At 41.9% G+C, this 16,332-nt stretch overlaps 1 protein-coding gene across 1 annotated transcript in view; it reads left to right on the top strand.

The window, feature by feature from the left end:
- usp12a (ubiquitin specific peptidase 12a) overlaps window positions 1-16,332 on the top strand; it is a 64,373-nt gene that overhangs the window by 31,587 nt on the left and 16,454 nt on the right. The window contains exons 5-7 of the mRNA XM_072476919.1: window positions 1,191-1,267; window positions 1,460-1,543; window positions 9,341-9,538. Coding sequence (XP_072333020.1) covers window positions 1,191-1,267; window positions 1,460-1,543; window positions 9,341-9,538 — 359 coding nt within the window. The remainder of the gene's footprint in view (window positions 1-1,190; window positions 1,268-1,459; window positions 1,544-9,340; window positions 9,539-16,332) is intronic.

The following is a 16,332-nucleotide window of genomic DNA, read 5'->3' as shown; positions in this document are numbered from 1 at the left end:
GGGGGATGGTAAGGTGTCAGATATATATATAGGGAAATGAGGGACGAAGGGGAGACTATGGTAGATGAACTAAAAGGGAAATGGGAAGAAGAGCTGGGGGAGGAGATCGAGGAGGGGCTGTGGGCAGATGCCCTAAGCAGGGTAAACTCGTCGTCCTCGTGTGCCAGGCTAAGCCTGATTCAGTTTAAGGTATTACACAGGGCACATGTGACCGGAGCACGGCTCAGTAAATTTTTTGGGGTGGAGGATAGGTGTGCGAGGTGCTCGAGAAGCCCAGCGAATCATACCCATATGTTTTGGTCACGCCCGGCGCTACAGGGGTTTTGGATGGGGGTGACAAAGGTGCTTTCAAAAGTAGTAGGAGTCCGGGTCGAACCAAGCTGGGGGTTGGCTATATTTGGGGTTGCACAAGAGCCGGGAGTGCAGGAGGCGAGAGAGGCCGATGTTTTGGCCTTGGCGTCCCTAGTAGCCCGGCGCAGGATATTGCTAATGTGGAAAGAAGCCAAGCCCCCGGGGGTGGAGACCTGGATAAATGACATGGCGGGGTTTATAAAGCTAGAGCGGATTAAGTTCGTCCTAAGGGGGTCGGCTCAAGGGTTCACCAGGCGGTGGCAACCGTTCGTCGAATACCTCGCAGAAAGATAGACGGAATGGGAAAAAGAAGGCAGCAGCAGCAGCCCAGGATCGGGGGGGGGGGAGAGGAGGAACCAGAAGGACTCTCAGGGTTGTTAATATATACTGTATAGTATGTATACGTCGTTGCTACAGATAATTATATATTGGACTGTTAAATTATATTTTTGGAGAGTGTTACTTGTGACAAGGCAGTTGCCAATTAGGGCTAGTTTTCATTTTTGTTATTTATTATTTATTCATTTTTTGTTTATAAAATAGGTCATTGTTATTTGTGTTGTTATAATATTGTGTAAAGGATGCACAATGTACTGTGTTGGTTGACCAAAAATTTTCAATAAAATATTTAATAAAAAAAAAGAAATTCCTGTGTGGGTGACTCAATTTGAATGACCACATTTGGATCTAGTTTTTGCTTTGAAAACAGAACTACGTTTCCCTTCATTTAGCTATCCACAAGTGTCCCAGAAAGGATTGCATGCTGCATTTCAGGAAAAATTGCTTTCAGATTATTGTATTACTATTGATAGTAACTTTAAATTTTCTCTACTTCGCAGGTAAGTAGCAAAGATGAAGACTTTTTAGACCTTTCTGTTGATGTGGAGCAGAATACTTCAATTACGCATTGCTTGAGGTATGCGGAGTAAAATGTGAAACAATATCCAACTTTGTAATTCTTTTTAGAAATCTGTTTTTATCACGTTAAATGATCAGACTTATGATTTATAGGTGTCTTTTAAGCTATGTGGTCAATTTTCATCTCTTTAAACTTGAATTTATTGTTAAGTATCAGAAATAAATACAAGATCTGCCTTTTTTTGCACAGGGGGTTTAGTAATACAGAGACGCTGTGTAGCGAATATAAATATTATTGTGAAGTGTGCTGCAGTAAGCAAGAAGCTCAGAAAAGGTAAGAATCTATAATGTTTCAACAAACATGTTTTGATCCATTATACAATGGATGTAATGACTGTCGGAGTTTATTATTCTGATTAAAGAAGTTAATTGATTAAATTAATTGAAAATCCCTTTCTGTATCAAAAAGGGAAATGTATTGTTGCAGTATTTTCTGAAAAATAAAACTGAATTGCTTCATGATTCTTTACATTCCTTCAGGGTTGCTTTTATATTAGCCAGTTGTTCCAAATTAGTAAAAATCAAATGATGTGTGAATGAAAAGGGGAGATTAAATGTCATTTCTGCAATGGAATGACTCTAAAGGGAATTGAGTTGAGGAACTGATGTTTTAGGATGCTTAACTTGAATATGTGAAATGAAAATCACTTATTGTCACAAGTAGGCTTCAAATGAAGTTACTGTGAAAAGCCCCTCGTCGCCACATTCCGGCGCCTGTTCGGGGAGGCTGGTACGGGCTCTCTGTCTTTGGTTTTGGGTACAACAAATATAGAAATGTGTAGAAAATGGGAGCAGAAGTAGGTGAGTCAGCCCTTCAAGCCTGCTCCGCCAGTAAGTATGATCATGGCTGAACCTCTATCTCAACACACTCTCCCCATGCCCCTTGACACCTATAGAGTATAGAAATCATCTATTTTTTCTTAAATATATTCAATGTCTTGGCCTCCACGGCCTTCTGTGGTAGAGAATTCCATAGGTTCACCGCCCTCTGAGTGAAGATGTTTCTCCTCATCTCAGTCCTAAATGGCCAACCCGTATCCTGAGAGTGTGACTCTTTGTTGTACGGCCCCCCCCTCCCCCAGTCTTGACAGAATTTTAAACGCTTCAATTCAATTCCCCCTCATTCTTCTAAGTTGCAGTGGATACAGGGCAGCACGGTAGCATTGTGGATAGCACAATTGCTTCACAGCTCCAGGGTCCCAGGTTCGATTCCGGCATGGGTCACTGTCTGTGCGGAGTCTGCACGTCCTCCCCGTGTGTGCGTGGGTTTCCTCCGGGTGCTCCGGTTTCCTCCCACAGTCCAAAGATGTGCAGGTTAGGTGGATTGGCCATGATAAATTGTCCTTAGTGTACAAAATTGTCCTTCGTGTTGGGTGGGGTTACTGGGTTATGGGGATAGGGTGGAGGTGTTGACCTTGGGTAGGGTGCTCTTTCCAAGAGCCGGTGCAGACACGCTGGGCCGAATGGCCTCCTTCTGCACTGTAAATTCTATGATACAGGCCCTGCCGACCCAATCCCTGCTCATAGAACAATCCTGCCATCCTAGGAATAAATCTGGTGAAACGTGGCTGCACGCCCTCTGTGGAAAGTATATCCTTTCTTAGATAAGGAGACTAAAACTGCTCACAGTACTCCAGGTGTGGTCTCACCAAGGCCCTGTACAGCTGTAGTAAGACATCTTTGCTCCTGTATTCAATTCCTCTAGCAATGAAGGCAAACAAACCAGTTGCCTTCCTAACTGCTTGCTATACCTGCATGCTTTTTTTCAGTGACTTATGTACTGGGCCACCCAAGTCACTTTGTATGTCAACATTCTGCAATCTATCATTGTTTAAAAAATACTCTGCTGTTTTGTTCCTCCATCCAAAGTGGATAACTTCACATTTATCTATGTTATACTGCATCTGCCCTGTATCGGCCCACTCGCTCAACTTGCCTAAATCACCTAAATTCACCTCACCACTCATCTTCCCACCAAGCTCGGGGGTCATCAACAAACTTGGAAACATGACATTTGGTTTCCTCCTCCAAATGCATATTGTGAATAGCTGCATCCCAAGCACGAGGCAATGCCTGCCACTTTGAAAAGACCATTTTATTCCTATTCGTGTCTGCTAACCAATTCTCAATCCATGTCAATATATTACCCAAATCCCATGTACTTTAATTTTGCACACTAACCTCTTACTTGGGACTTTATCAAAGCTTTCTGAAAATCCAAATCTACCAAATCCATTGGTTGTCCCTTAACTATTCTACTAGTTACTTCCTCAAAAAAACTCCAATTATTTGTCAAACAATATTTCTCTTTCATAAATCCATGTTGACTTTTAAATAGTAGGGTTACACTTGCGCCCCTCCAATCTACCAGGACTGCCGACCCATCCACTATTTCCATGGCCACCTCCTTTTAGTACCCTGGGACGTAGATTATCAGGTCATGGAATTTATCTGCTTTCAGTCCCATTAAATTTTCCTAACCTTTTTTTAGTAATGCCAATTTCCGTCAATTCCTCCTTCTCACTAGGCCTTTAGTTCCTTTGCGTTTCTGTAAGTTATTTGTGTCTTCCTCCATGAAGGTAGTTGTTTAATTGCTCTGCCATTTCCTTGTTCTCTATTATAAATTCTCCTGTTTTGGACTGTACAGGACCTACATTTGTCTTCACTAATCTTTTTTTTCCATTTACATACTTTATAGAAGCTTTTACAGTCTGCTTTTATGTTACTTGCGCGTTTACTCATTCTTATTTTCCCCCTCTTAACCAATCTCTTGGACCTCTTTACTGCATTCTGCACTGCTACAAATCCTCAGGCTTGCTACTTTTTCTTGCAACTTTATATGACTCCTCTTTGAATATAATATCCTTAATTTATTTTTGTAAGCCATGGTTGGGCTGCTTTTCTTGTTGAATTTTTGCATCACAAAAAAATGTCTAACTGTATAATGCATACATTTGTTCCTTAAGATCTGCTTTTGCTTGTCCAGACCAGTGTTCTCTTTGACTGAGTCTTCAGACAAAACTGCCCTGTCAGTTTTGCCTGTCAGAAATAGCTTCTGATTTCAATGTAACTGAGATTAACAAATCTGTAAATGATAGTAAGGAATTGTGGCTGCTCATGAATTGGTGCAATGCTAAATGTTCATCCCATTAATTCCCAATGTTTTAGTTTTGTGCAATTGCTGGGAAGAATTTTCACTCCATTCAACCAAGAAAGTTCTGCACCATTGCTTGCTGCAGACTATTTGACCTTTTGTCATCAAACATTGCTAATGAGGAACAGATACACTGTGACTAACAAAACCATACTGTGTTAAATATTCATTACTTACTTCAGATGTCACAACTTAGTTCCTTTGCAAGATTTTCCTAGAAATCCTGTCGAGAAAGTGATTACTGTGGTTGCAATTTCAATCATTTTGAGTTGTCTTAAGGATCAATTGTTATTACCGAAGATACTGAAAAACGTATTGTACGTTCTTATCTTAATACAAAGTGGTTTAATTCAAATGATCTCATAATGTAATTTTAAGCATTAAATTCCCACTATACTTTTATAATCTTTATTAGTGTCACAAGTAAGCTTACATTACACTGCAATGAAGTTACTGCGAAAATCTTCTAGTTGCCACACTCTGGCGCCTGTTCGGGTATTTACATTGCTTAACTCCAATTATTGGATAATTCAATTCTTAATGCAAAAATATAGCTGAATTATCAGGAATAAACCACCTGATTCTGCAACATTAAGCTGTGGGACATTCCAACCTTTTTAGGCTTGCTGTTTTGATTATTAATCCTTACTGTAGTATTAACCACATGCAAGTAAATAAACATTTTTAGTTAGTTTAGCTCACCACACCGTTCCCTTTTCCCCTTGTTCTCCATTTTCTCTCCATCTACTTTTGTCTTTGAAAACTCACCTGAGGCAAACATTGACTGACTGAAAACTAGCTCTTAAAAAAAAAAATCAATCCCTGTGAGACCTTTTCAGAGTACTACAGTGCAGAAGAGGTCCTTCGGCCCATCAGGTCTGCACTGATGCTTGAAAGGCTCTGACGTGCCCACCTAATCCCACTTGCCAGCACTTGGCCTATAGTTTTGAATGTTATGGCGTGCCAAGTATTAAAGGATGTGAGACATCCCGCCTCTACCACCCTCCCAGACAGTACATTCCAGACCGTCACCACTGTCTGGGTAAAAATGGTTTTCCTCAAATATCCCCTAAACCTCCCACCCCTCACTTTGAACTTGTGTTCTCTCGCACCTGATTCTTCAACTAAGGAGAACAGCTGCTCCCTATCCAGCCTGTCCATGCCCCTCAATCTTATGCATCTCAATCATATCACCCATCAGTCTTCTCTGCTCCAGAGAAAACAAACCATGCCTATCCAACCTCTCTTTATAACTAAAAAAATAATTTAGAGTACCTAATACTTTTTTTTTCCAATTAAGGGGCAATTTAGCTTGGCTAATTTACCTAGCCTGCACATCTTTGGGTTGTGGGGGTGAGACCCACGCAAACACTGGGAGAATGTGCAAACTCCACATGGACAGTGACCCGGGGCCAGGATCGAACCTGGGCCCTTAAGCGCCGTGATGCAGCAGTGCTAACCACTGCGCCACCATGCCATTCCAATCCTCTTTATAACTTAAATGTTCCATCCCAAGCAACATTCTGGTGAATCTTCTCTGCACCTTCTCTTGTGCAATTACATCCTTCCTATAATGTGGCGACCAGAATTGCACACAGTACTCCAGCTGTGGCCTCACCAAAGTTATATACCGCTCCATCATGATCTCCCTGCATTTGTAATCTATGCCCCGATTGATAAGAACTAGTGTCCCATATGCCATTTTCACCACCCTATTAACCTGCTAACCTTCAGAGATCTGTGGACAAACACGCCAAGGTCCCTTTATTCTTCGGAACTTCCCAGTGTCAGACCTTTCATAGTATATTTCCTTGTCAAATTACTCCTTCCAAAGTGTATCACCTCACACGTTTCAGGGTTAATTTCTATCTGCCACTTATCTGACCATTTGACCATCCCGACTATATCTTCCTGTAAACCAAGACACTCAATCACTGTTAACCACCCGGCCAATCTTTGTGTCATCCACAAACTTACTGATCCTACTCCCCACATTGTCATCTATGTCATTTATGTAAATGACAAACAATAGGGTACCCAGCACGGATCCCTGTGGTATGCCACTGGTCACTGGCTGCCAGACACTAAAGCAGTCATCTATCATCACCCTCTGTCTCCCACCACTATACCAATTATGAATCCACCGTATCAAATCACCCTGTATCCCATGTGTATTTGCCTTCTTAATACCTTGTCAAAGGCTTTGCTGAAATCCATGTAAACGACATCAACTGCACTCACCTCATCTACACACTCGGTGACATGCTCAAAAAATTCAACCAAGTTTGTTAGGCATGACCTCCCTCTGACAAAGCCATGCTGACTATCCCTGATCAAACCTTGCCTCTCCAAGTGAAGATAGATTATATCCTTCAGAATCTTCTCCAGTGGTTTCCCAACCACTGACGTGAGGTTCACTGGTCTGTAGTTCCCTGGCTTGTCTCTACAATCTTTCTTAAATAGTGGGACCACATTAGCTGCTCTCCAGTCCTCTGGCATATCCCTTGTGGCCAGAGAGGAATTAAAAATTTGTGTCAGAGCCCCGGCCATCTCCTCCCTCGCCTCCCACTGCAGCCTAGGACACAGTTCATCCGGACCAGAAAATGTGTCCACTTTTAAGCCGGCCAATACCTCCAGTACGTTGTCACTCCCTACAAAAAATTGCTCAAGACCCTCACAATATCTCTTCCCGAGGTCTCTAACTACTTCCTCAGTCTCTTGGGTGAAGACAGATGGGTGAACACCCTATCAATGTCCTCTGGCTGGGCAGCATGATTTCGTAGTGGTTATCACTGCTGCCTCACAGCGTCGAGGACCTGGGTTCAATTCGAGCCCCAGGTCACTGTTCATGTGGAGTTTGCACACACTCCCCATGTCTGCATGGGTGTCACCCCCGCAGCCCAAAACAATGTGCAGGGTAGGTGAATTGTCCCTTAATTGGAAAAAAAAGAATTGAGCACTCCAAATTTATTTTAATAAAACATGTCCCACCCACAGATCTCCCCGTTGGTCCTTAATGGGCCCTATGCTTTTCCTGGTTATCCTCTTCCCATTGATATACTCATAGAATATCTTGAGATTTTCCCCTACTTTTACCAGCCAGAACTTTCTCATATCCACTCTTTGCTCTCGTAATTGATTTCTTAAGCTCCATCCTGCACTTTCAGTGCTCCACTAATGACTCTGCAGTCTTGCTCCCCTTATACTTGCTAAAAAGCCTCTCTTTTCCTTCTCATCATATCCTGAATGTCTCTGGTCATCCATGGTTCTCTGCTGGGTTTGTTACACTTCCTATTACCCGAGGTGAATTGAGCATTCTGAATTCTCCCTCAGTGTACCTGAACAGGCGCCGGAGTGTGGCAACTAGCGGATTTTCACAGTAACTTCCTTGCAGTGCTATTGTAAGCCTACTTGTGACACTAATAAAGATTATTATTATCAGACGGGATATATTGGGCCTATACCCTCTCCGTTTCAATTTTGAGAATTCCCCAATGTTCTTCTGTAGATTTCATCACAAGTAACTCCTTCCAGTCTACCCAGATCCTGCCTTATTTTGTTAAAATCTACTCTTCCCCCAATCCAAAACCTATTTTTTGCAATTTGTCTATTTGTTTGTCCATAACAAATTCCCCAGAACTCGGTCCAGGATTGCACCATGCCTTGTTGGATCCTCTACAAATTGAGCTAAAAGGTTCTCCTGCATTCATTTTAAGAACTCTACTCCATCTAAGCCTTTAACATGATGGCTATCCCAATACCTAGTGATTTCCAAGTTTCCAAATACAGAAGTATTTGATCAAATGGCTTGTCTTGTTTGTGTTGTCAGGGATCTAATATCACCTGAATGGTGCACAATGGACTTCTATATAAATGAAAATGTGAACAATTAGTGCAGCTTAGTAGTTAAACAGGTTGAATTTTTTTTCAAATTTAGATTACATTTGTTTAAGATTATGCTCTTGATCAGCTATTCTCCTGAGGAGGATAGGAGTTTGGGAGGATAGATGCAGGAGTTTACCTAATCTCAAAGGCAGAGATTCTTTCAGCTAGCTGCACACACTAAAGAAACTAATCAGCCAAGGGCATATGTTACAAATACTGAGATTTTAGGGACGTCACAGTGTTTTCTCTGATCTCCCCCCTCCTCTTTGCAAGAGAGACAGTTGAGTACAGCTGCACAGATAAGATCAGGGACTCGAGTGAAGGATCAAGTATAATTTTCTCAGTTCTGTGGTGCTCTTAAAGCAATGAACTCAGACAAATTGATTTGGTCTTAGTCTGCCCAGTACAAATTTAATTGTTTTCCTGAAATGTGCAAGTATTTCTAAGCTGACTATTATCATAAATATCAAAATTAAATTTTTTTATCTAACAGATTTTATGCTGCAGCATACTTTGTATCAAGATGTGTAAGTAGTTGCTAAGCACATAAAAACATGCCATCCTGCTCGTTGTATGATAGGTGAGGAATCATTTACTTAAACGTCCAATGTACTAAATAGCTTTTGAGTGGGACGTAGCTTTATTGGAACCAATTAAACTTCAGGACAATGTTTATCTGGTAGACAGTAGAAAGAAGTATATGAGTCTATGTTTCATCTGTCCAAAAGAAATCATTAAACCACAGATATAGGCTGGTAGCAAACACACTTGAACAACCACATCACATCATAATAACAGATATTACTTGGATGAATTAAGATTTGGAGAGGAAGAAGGCAGGGACCGTAGAAGAGTAAACAAAATAATCCTAATTTAATCAATAGATGGAAAATGTAGCTCTATAAATAACATGCAAATTAAAAAAGCTCAATTCTAATCTGCTAGCTCTAAACTATAGCACTTTTTAGATATATTATCAAAATAAAACTTTATTATAACATTTGTCACATGACCTTTGATGTCATTTTGCAGGATGAAAGTTAAAAAACTGCCTATGATTTTAGCCCTTCACCTGAAGAGATTCAAATATATGGATCAATTGCATCGATACACAAAGTTATCCTACAGAGTAGTCTTTCCTCTAGAACTCCGACTATTCAACACATCAGGTGATGCCACCAATCCAGACAGAATGTATGACCTGGTTGCTGTGGTGGTGCACTGTGGAAGGTAAGCACTAAATCTTCTTTGCATTTAAGAATACAAAAAAAGCATAGAACAAGAAAAACCCTTCAAAAGCATTCCTTTTTGGGCACATATACTCAGTTATATCTTGGACTCTCCTCAAGGGCCAGAAATGTACCCCCCCCCCCACCCTTTTGTTTCTTATCACAATCCACCATTCACCAACCTCTGCTGGAAAATGCACATTCATAAATGTAAGATAAGAATATGATAGGCACAGCTTCTGCAGTATCTCAATAGTTAAGCTTTAGTGTGAAGGCAATTTGCTATGGTGGAATTGTACCACAGCATTATTGTCACTGCCAAACTACAAGGGCTAGACTTTTGTCTGTCTCATCTGGGCATAAAGTAATGGCTAGATTGAATCATAGAATGGTTACACCACAGAAAGTGACTGTAGTTTGTCATGTCCATACCAGGTCTCTGTAAGCGCAACTCTGCTAGTTCACTCCCCCGCCTTTCCCCATAGTCCTGTAAATCCTTTTGCTTGAGGTAATTAGCCAGTTCCCCTTTGAAAGGCATGATTGAATCTGCCTCCATTACACTCTTCAGAAAGTGCGTTACCTATCCTAAACGTTCACTGTGTAAAAGATTTTCATCATGTCCCCATTGCTTCTTTTTCCAGTCACCTTAAGTTTGTGTCTGTTGCTTCTTGACTTTTCTGCCAATGAAACAGCTTCCCCCTATGTACTCTGCTAAATCACTCAAATTTTGAACCCACCATCAAATCTCTTCCCAACCTCTCTTCTCCAAAGAGAATAGCTGCAGTTTCTTCAATCTATCTAAATAACTGAAGTCCCTCAACCCGAGAAGCATTCTAGTAAATCTTTTCTACACCCTCGTTTTGGTTCTACATCCTTCCTAAAATGTATTCCCGTGAATTGGATACAATACTCAGCTGTGGCCAAACCAATGTTTCATAAAAGTTCATCATAACCTCCTTGCTTTTATACGCTATGTCCCTATTTATGCCTTGGATCCTGTGTACCGTATTAATCACTTTCTAAACTTCCCTGCCAACGTCAGCGATTTGTACACGTATACCCCAGATCCCTCTGTTCCAGCTCCCCATTAGAATTGAATCCTTCTAATTTATATTGCCTCTCCTTGTTCGTCCTACCAGTTGGGAAATGCAGGGAGGAATGCGGCCTGGTGGCTGAAAACACTCTCTCATTTTCTTTCATTTAAATGAATTGAAGAAAACTTAAGCAGGTTCCATTAATAAGTGTGTATTCCGCTCTGCTCAATTTTCCTTTCTACATTTTATAAGATAGTTGAGATAAAAATCAAACCATGTATTTAGGATTATATGAGTATACCGATGTGTTGCCCTTCAGTGTGAGAATGAAGAAAAAAATGTTAATATGGTTTGCTAATTGCACTGCATTGTATGTGTATTGTTCTTCAGTAAAATAATTTATGATCAGTAATTCTGAACAGTGAGGAGGTGCGCACTCACAGCATATCTCCCATCAGGTTGCACATGGAAGATCAAGAGCAAGTGGAATTTTCAGGTCAAATTGAGTTAGTGGGCATAGAAAAATTAGACCAGGGCTATGAAAAAACTAGTGCTGGAAGCTTGAGGGGAAGGAAGAGCAAGAACAGAAGAGGATAAGGTGCAGCGTAACACAGGGTTATATTTGGGGATAGTGTAGTGGTCAGATGAGAATTAGAAGGAGGGGGCCTTAAAACGTAGGCTAGGGTTAAAAGTTAAGAGAAGAGGAAGGTAAATCATGGTATGAAGCCAGAGGGGAGTTAGAATCTTGGAAGTGGGTATGTATGTCCCTGTCAGGCAGGGAGGAAATGGTCGAGTGAGGAACCATGGTTTACAAAAGAGGTTGAATGTCATATCAAGAGGAAGAATGGGACTTATGTAAGGATGAGAATACAAGGTTCAGTTAGGGCAGTTGAGGGATACAAGATAGCTAGGAAGGAGCTCAAGAAAGGGCTTAGGAGAGCTAGGAGGGGGCCTGAGAAGTCCTTGGCAGGTAGGATCAAGGAAAATCCCAAGGCTTTTTACACTTATGTGAGGAATAAAAGAATGGCCAAGGTAAAGTTAGGGCCGTTCAAGGACAGTAGTGGGAACGTGTGCCTGAAGTCTGAAGATATAGGAGAGGCCCTAAATGAATACTTTTCTTTAGTGATTCACAAAGGCGAGGCCGTATGTTGTTGTACAGGCTGGTAGGCTGGAGGAGGTAGATATTCGGAAGGAAGATGTGTTAGAAATTTTGAGAAGCCTGGGAATAGATAAGTCTCCTGGGTCTGATGGGATATATCCTATGATTCTTTGGGAGACGAGGGATGAGATTGCAGAGCCTCTGGCTTTGATCTTTATGTCCTCACTGTCTACAGGAATAGTGCCAGAAGACTGGAGAGAGGCGAATGTTGTCCCCTTGTTCACGAAAGGGAATAGGTATAACCCTGGGAATTATAGGCTGGTTAGTCTCACTTCGGTCATAGGTAAATTATTGGAAAGGGTCCTGAGGGATAGGATTTATGATCATTTGGAAAGATACAGCTTAATCCAGTATAGTCAGCACTGATTTGTGAGGGGTAAATCTTGCCTCACAAGTTTGATTGTGTTCTTTGTGGAGGTAACTAAGTAAATAGATGAAGGTAGAGCAGTTGATGTTGTATATATGGATTTTAGTAAGGCATTTGATAAGGTGCCCCATGGTCGGCTCATGTAGAAAGTAAGGAGGCATGGCATAGAGGGAAATTTGGCCGATTGGAGCAGTAACTGGCTATCACATAGAAGACAGAGGGTGGTGGTAGATGGTAAATTTTCATCCTGGAGCCCAGTCACCAGCAGTGTACCACGGGGATCAGCGCTGGGTCCTCTGCTATTTGTGATTTTTATCAATCACTTGGATGGTGGAGTTGAAGGTTGGGTTAGTAAATTTGCTGATGACACCAAGATTGGTGGAGTAGTGGATAATGTGGAGAGCTGTTGTAGGCTGCAAAGAGACATTGATAGGATGCAGAGCTGGGCTGAAAAGTGGCAGATGGAGTTTAACCCTGATAAGTGTGAGGTGATTCATTTTGGTAGGACAAATTTGAATGCGGATTACAGGGTTAACGGCAGGGTTCTGAAGAATGTGGAGGAGCAGAGCGATCTTGGAGTCCATGTCCATAGATCTCTGAAAGTTGCCACCCAAGTGGATAGAGCCGTGAAGAAAGCCAATAGTGTGTTAGCATTTATTAACAGGGGGATTGAGTTTAAGAGCCGTGTGGTTATGCTACAACTGTACAAGACCTTGGTTAGACCACATTTGGAGTATTGTGTGCAATTCTGGTCACATAGGAAGGATGTGGAAGCATTGGAAAGGGTGCAAAGTAGATTTACCAGGATGCTGCCTGGATTGGAGGGTAGGTCTTATGAGGAAAGGTTGAGGGAGCTAGTGCTTTTCTCATTGGAGCGAAGGAGGGGGATGAGAGGTGACTTAATTGAGGTGTATAAGATGATGAGAGGGATAGATAGAGTGGACGTTCAGCACCTTTTTCCTCGGGTGGATGTAGCTATTACAAGGGGGGCATAACTATAAGGTTCATGGTGGAAGATATAGGAGGGATGTCAGAGGTAGGTTATTTACTCCGAGAGTGCTTGGGGTGTGGAATGTACTCCCAGCTATGGTAGTGGAGTCGGACACTTTCGGAACTTTCAAGCGGTTATTGGATAGGCATATGGAGTGCACTAGAATGATTGGGAATAGGTTAATTTGATCTTAGTTTCAGACTAGTTCGGCGCAACATCGTGGACCGAAGGGCCTGTACTGTGCTGTTATGTTCTATGAAATGAAAGCTGCCAAAGTGGGTTTGGAGTTCAGAGGAAATGCCTGAATAGCAGCAACCCAGCACAGGATGTTAATACAGCAGTGGAGTTGGACTGTAGAAAAGAGCAGAGCTGGAAAGTGCGAGGTGAAGAGAATAGAACAAAGGAATAAGGAGAGAGAAAAGACTAGCAGAGAGGGAGAAGAGCAGGGCAGTAGGATGGGAGGGGAGATAGTAATGGAATGGCAAGGATGCGGGGGGGAAAGGGCTGGGAAGAGAGGAATTTACGGTGCAGTAGGATAGAATAATAGGAAGAGATTGGGACATAGAATGATAGAAGCTGATGAAATGCAAGAGAGAGAGAGGGATTAATGGATTGATTCGTTGTAGTCTTCAGTATTAATGAATTTTCTTCTGGCCCAAGATACAAAAAATATTGTGACTGATGCATAATGAATACTGCAGTAACAGCAATTTCTAGTGCCATTTAATGTAATAAAATGGCAAAAGGTATTCAAGAGGACCATTAAAAAGTAATGTTCGACCACAAGGAAATATTTAGATGACCAAAAGCTTGGTCAACGGTATAGGTTTTGAGAAGTACGTTAATGGAAGAAGGATAAGTCTAATTTGCTTTGGGGAGATTTAGTAAGAGCGTTCCAGAAGCTCGGGGCTAGATGGGGAGAAGAAAAGACTATGAAAATAAAGATGAGAATTTTAAAATTGAGGTTTTGCTTGACTGGGAGCCAATGTAAGTCAGTAAGCACAAGGATGATTGGTGAACAGGACTTGGTGTGAGTAAGAACATGGGTATCAGAGTTTTGGATGACCTTGGACTAATAGAAGGTAGAACATCGGAGGCCAGCCAGGACTGCGTCAGGTTAATCAAGTCTGGAGATAACAGAGGCGTAAACGAGGGTTTCAGTAGCAGATGAGCTAAGGCGGGGAGAACAGGTGATATTACAGTGAGGGAATTAGGTTGTTTAGTGTTGGCTCTGGAGTCATATAGTATATAAGAGGCCCTTCAGTCCATTAAGCCTGCACCGATCAAAACGACATTAAATCTACGCTAGTCCCACTTTTCAGCATTTGGCCCATAGCCTAAAATGTTATGGCATTTCAAGTGCTCATCTATTTTTAAAGGTTGCGAGGTTTCTCGACTCTAGTACCCTCCCAGGCAGTGCATTCCAGACTGCCACCACCCTCTAGGTGAGCAGGTTTTTCCTCAAATCCCCTTTACACTTACCCTACACCTTAAAATTATGCCTCCTCCTCATTGACCCTTAGTTATTGACCCTTCAACTAAGGGGAACAGCTGTTTCCTATCCACCCTGTCCATACCCCTCATAGTTTTATACACCTCAATCCGGTCCCCCCTTGGCTTTCTCTACTCTAAAGAAAACAACCAGAGCCTAACCAGCCTCTCTTCATAGCTGAAATGCTCTATCCCAGGCACCAGCCTTGTGAATTTCCTCTGCACCTTTTCCAGTGTAATCACGTTCTTCCTATAGTAACTTTCACAGTAACTTCATTGCAGTGTTAATGTAGGCCTACTTGTGACAATAAAGATTATTATTATTATTAGTGAGGTAACCAGAGCTGCACACCGTACTCTAGCTGTGGCCTAAACAAAGTCCTGTATAGCTCCAACATAACCTCTCTACTCTTAGAATCTGTGCCACAACTGCCAATGGCAAGTGTCCTGTCTGCCGCCTTAACTACCCTATTAACCTATCCTGCCACCTTCATGGATCTGTGGACAAGAGCCCCAAGATCCCTCTGTTCCTCTGAGCTTCCTAGTGTCCTGCCATTCATTGAGTACTCCCTTGTCTTGTTTTTCCTTCCAAAGTGCATCACCTCGCACTTTTCTGGGTTAATTTAGTCATTATGTGGTCAGGAGCAATCCACCTGACCTCACATCTTTGGACTGTGGGAGGAAAATGGAGCTCCCGGAGGAAACCCACGCAGACACAGGGAGAAAGTAAAAACTCCAAACACAGTCGCCCGAGACCGGAATTGAACCTGGGTCCCTGGAGCTGTTAGGAAGCACTGCTAACCACTGTGCTGCCCATAATTAAGGGCAATTTAGCATGGCCAGTTCACCTAACCGGCACATCTTTTTGGGTTGTGGGGGTGAGACCCACCCAGACAAGGGAGAATGTGTATATTCCACACTGACAGTGACCCGGGGCAGAGATCGAACCTGGGTCCCCGCGCCATGAAGCAGCAGTGCTAACCACTGTGCCACCGTGCTGCAGTCTTGATGCAGCATCTCGTTGCAGTGGAGGCGGATGCAATTACAGAGTGGAACGTTTACAGAGACATTTCTATCACAAAATCAAACAGAGCAATTTAAAATGGCAAGAAGTTCCCAGGCAGTATATACAAGTATGAGATCCATACTTTTGTGCATAAATATGAGTTTGCAAATATGCGTTTTGAGCAAGAGAGGGCATTTGGATAAAGTGCATCAATAAAGTATGATTTTTACAATTAATGCAGTATACAAATAATTTTTTGATGCATTTATTTTAAGGAACATGTTTGTAAACTCATACATACAAGTAATTGTAATAAATACTATTGATCTGTTGCAAGTCATTCATGAAGTTTTTAGATCACCTGTGGAAGCAGACAGGACAAATGAGCAGTGGATTCAGGATTTCCCTGGCAAAATTGTGAACCAGTGTAGATGGTCCAGAACCTTCTCGATCAGGTCTAACGTAGTCTAAAGTAATTGAAAGTATGTTATCTTGTAGTTTTGGAAGGTTTTTCAAAAGAAAATTCAATAAAATCTGTGTCACTTGTTTGCAATTTGCTTTAAGGGCTGTAACTTCCAAACTCCCCAGCATTAGATATGGGGGTACCCCAAGAAGTACTGGGGAATTCTTCTCGGAACTTTAACGGTAAGGGTTTGCACGACAATTGCCCAGAAGTGGCAATTCTTCTAGACAATTGCCCTGCGCAAGGAACCATCCGAAAATTCAATTTAAATCACTAACTTCAAA

The sequence above is a fragment of the Scyliorhinus torazame genome, chromosome 15, assembly GCF_047496885.1.
Source record: "Scyliorhinus torazame isolate Kashiwa2021f chromosome 15, sScyTor2.1, whole genome shotgun sequence".
Lineage (NCBI taxonomy): Eukaryota > Metazoa > Chordata > Chondrichthyes > Carcharhiniformes > Scyliorhinidae > Scyliorhinus > Scyliorhinus torazame.
Note: the sequence above shows the minus strand (reverse complement) of the source record. Positions and strands in the feature narration are given on the sequence as shown.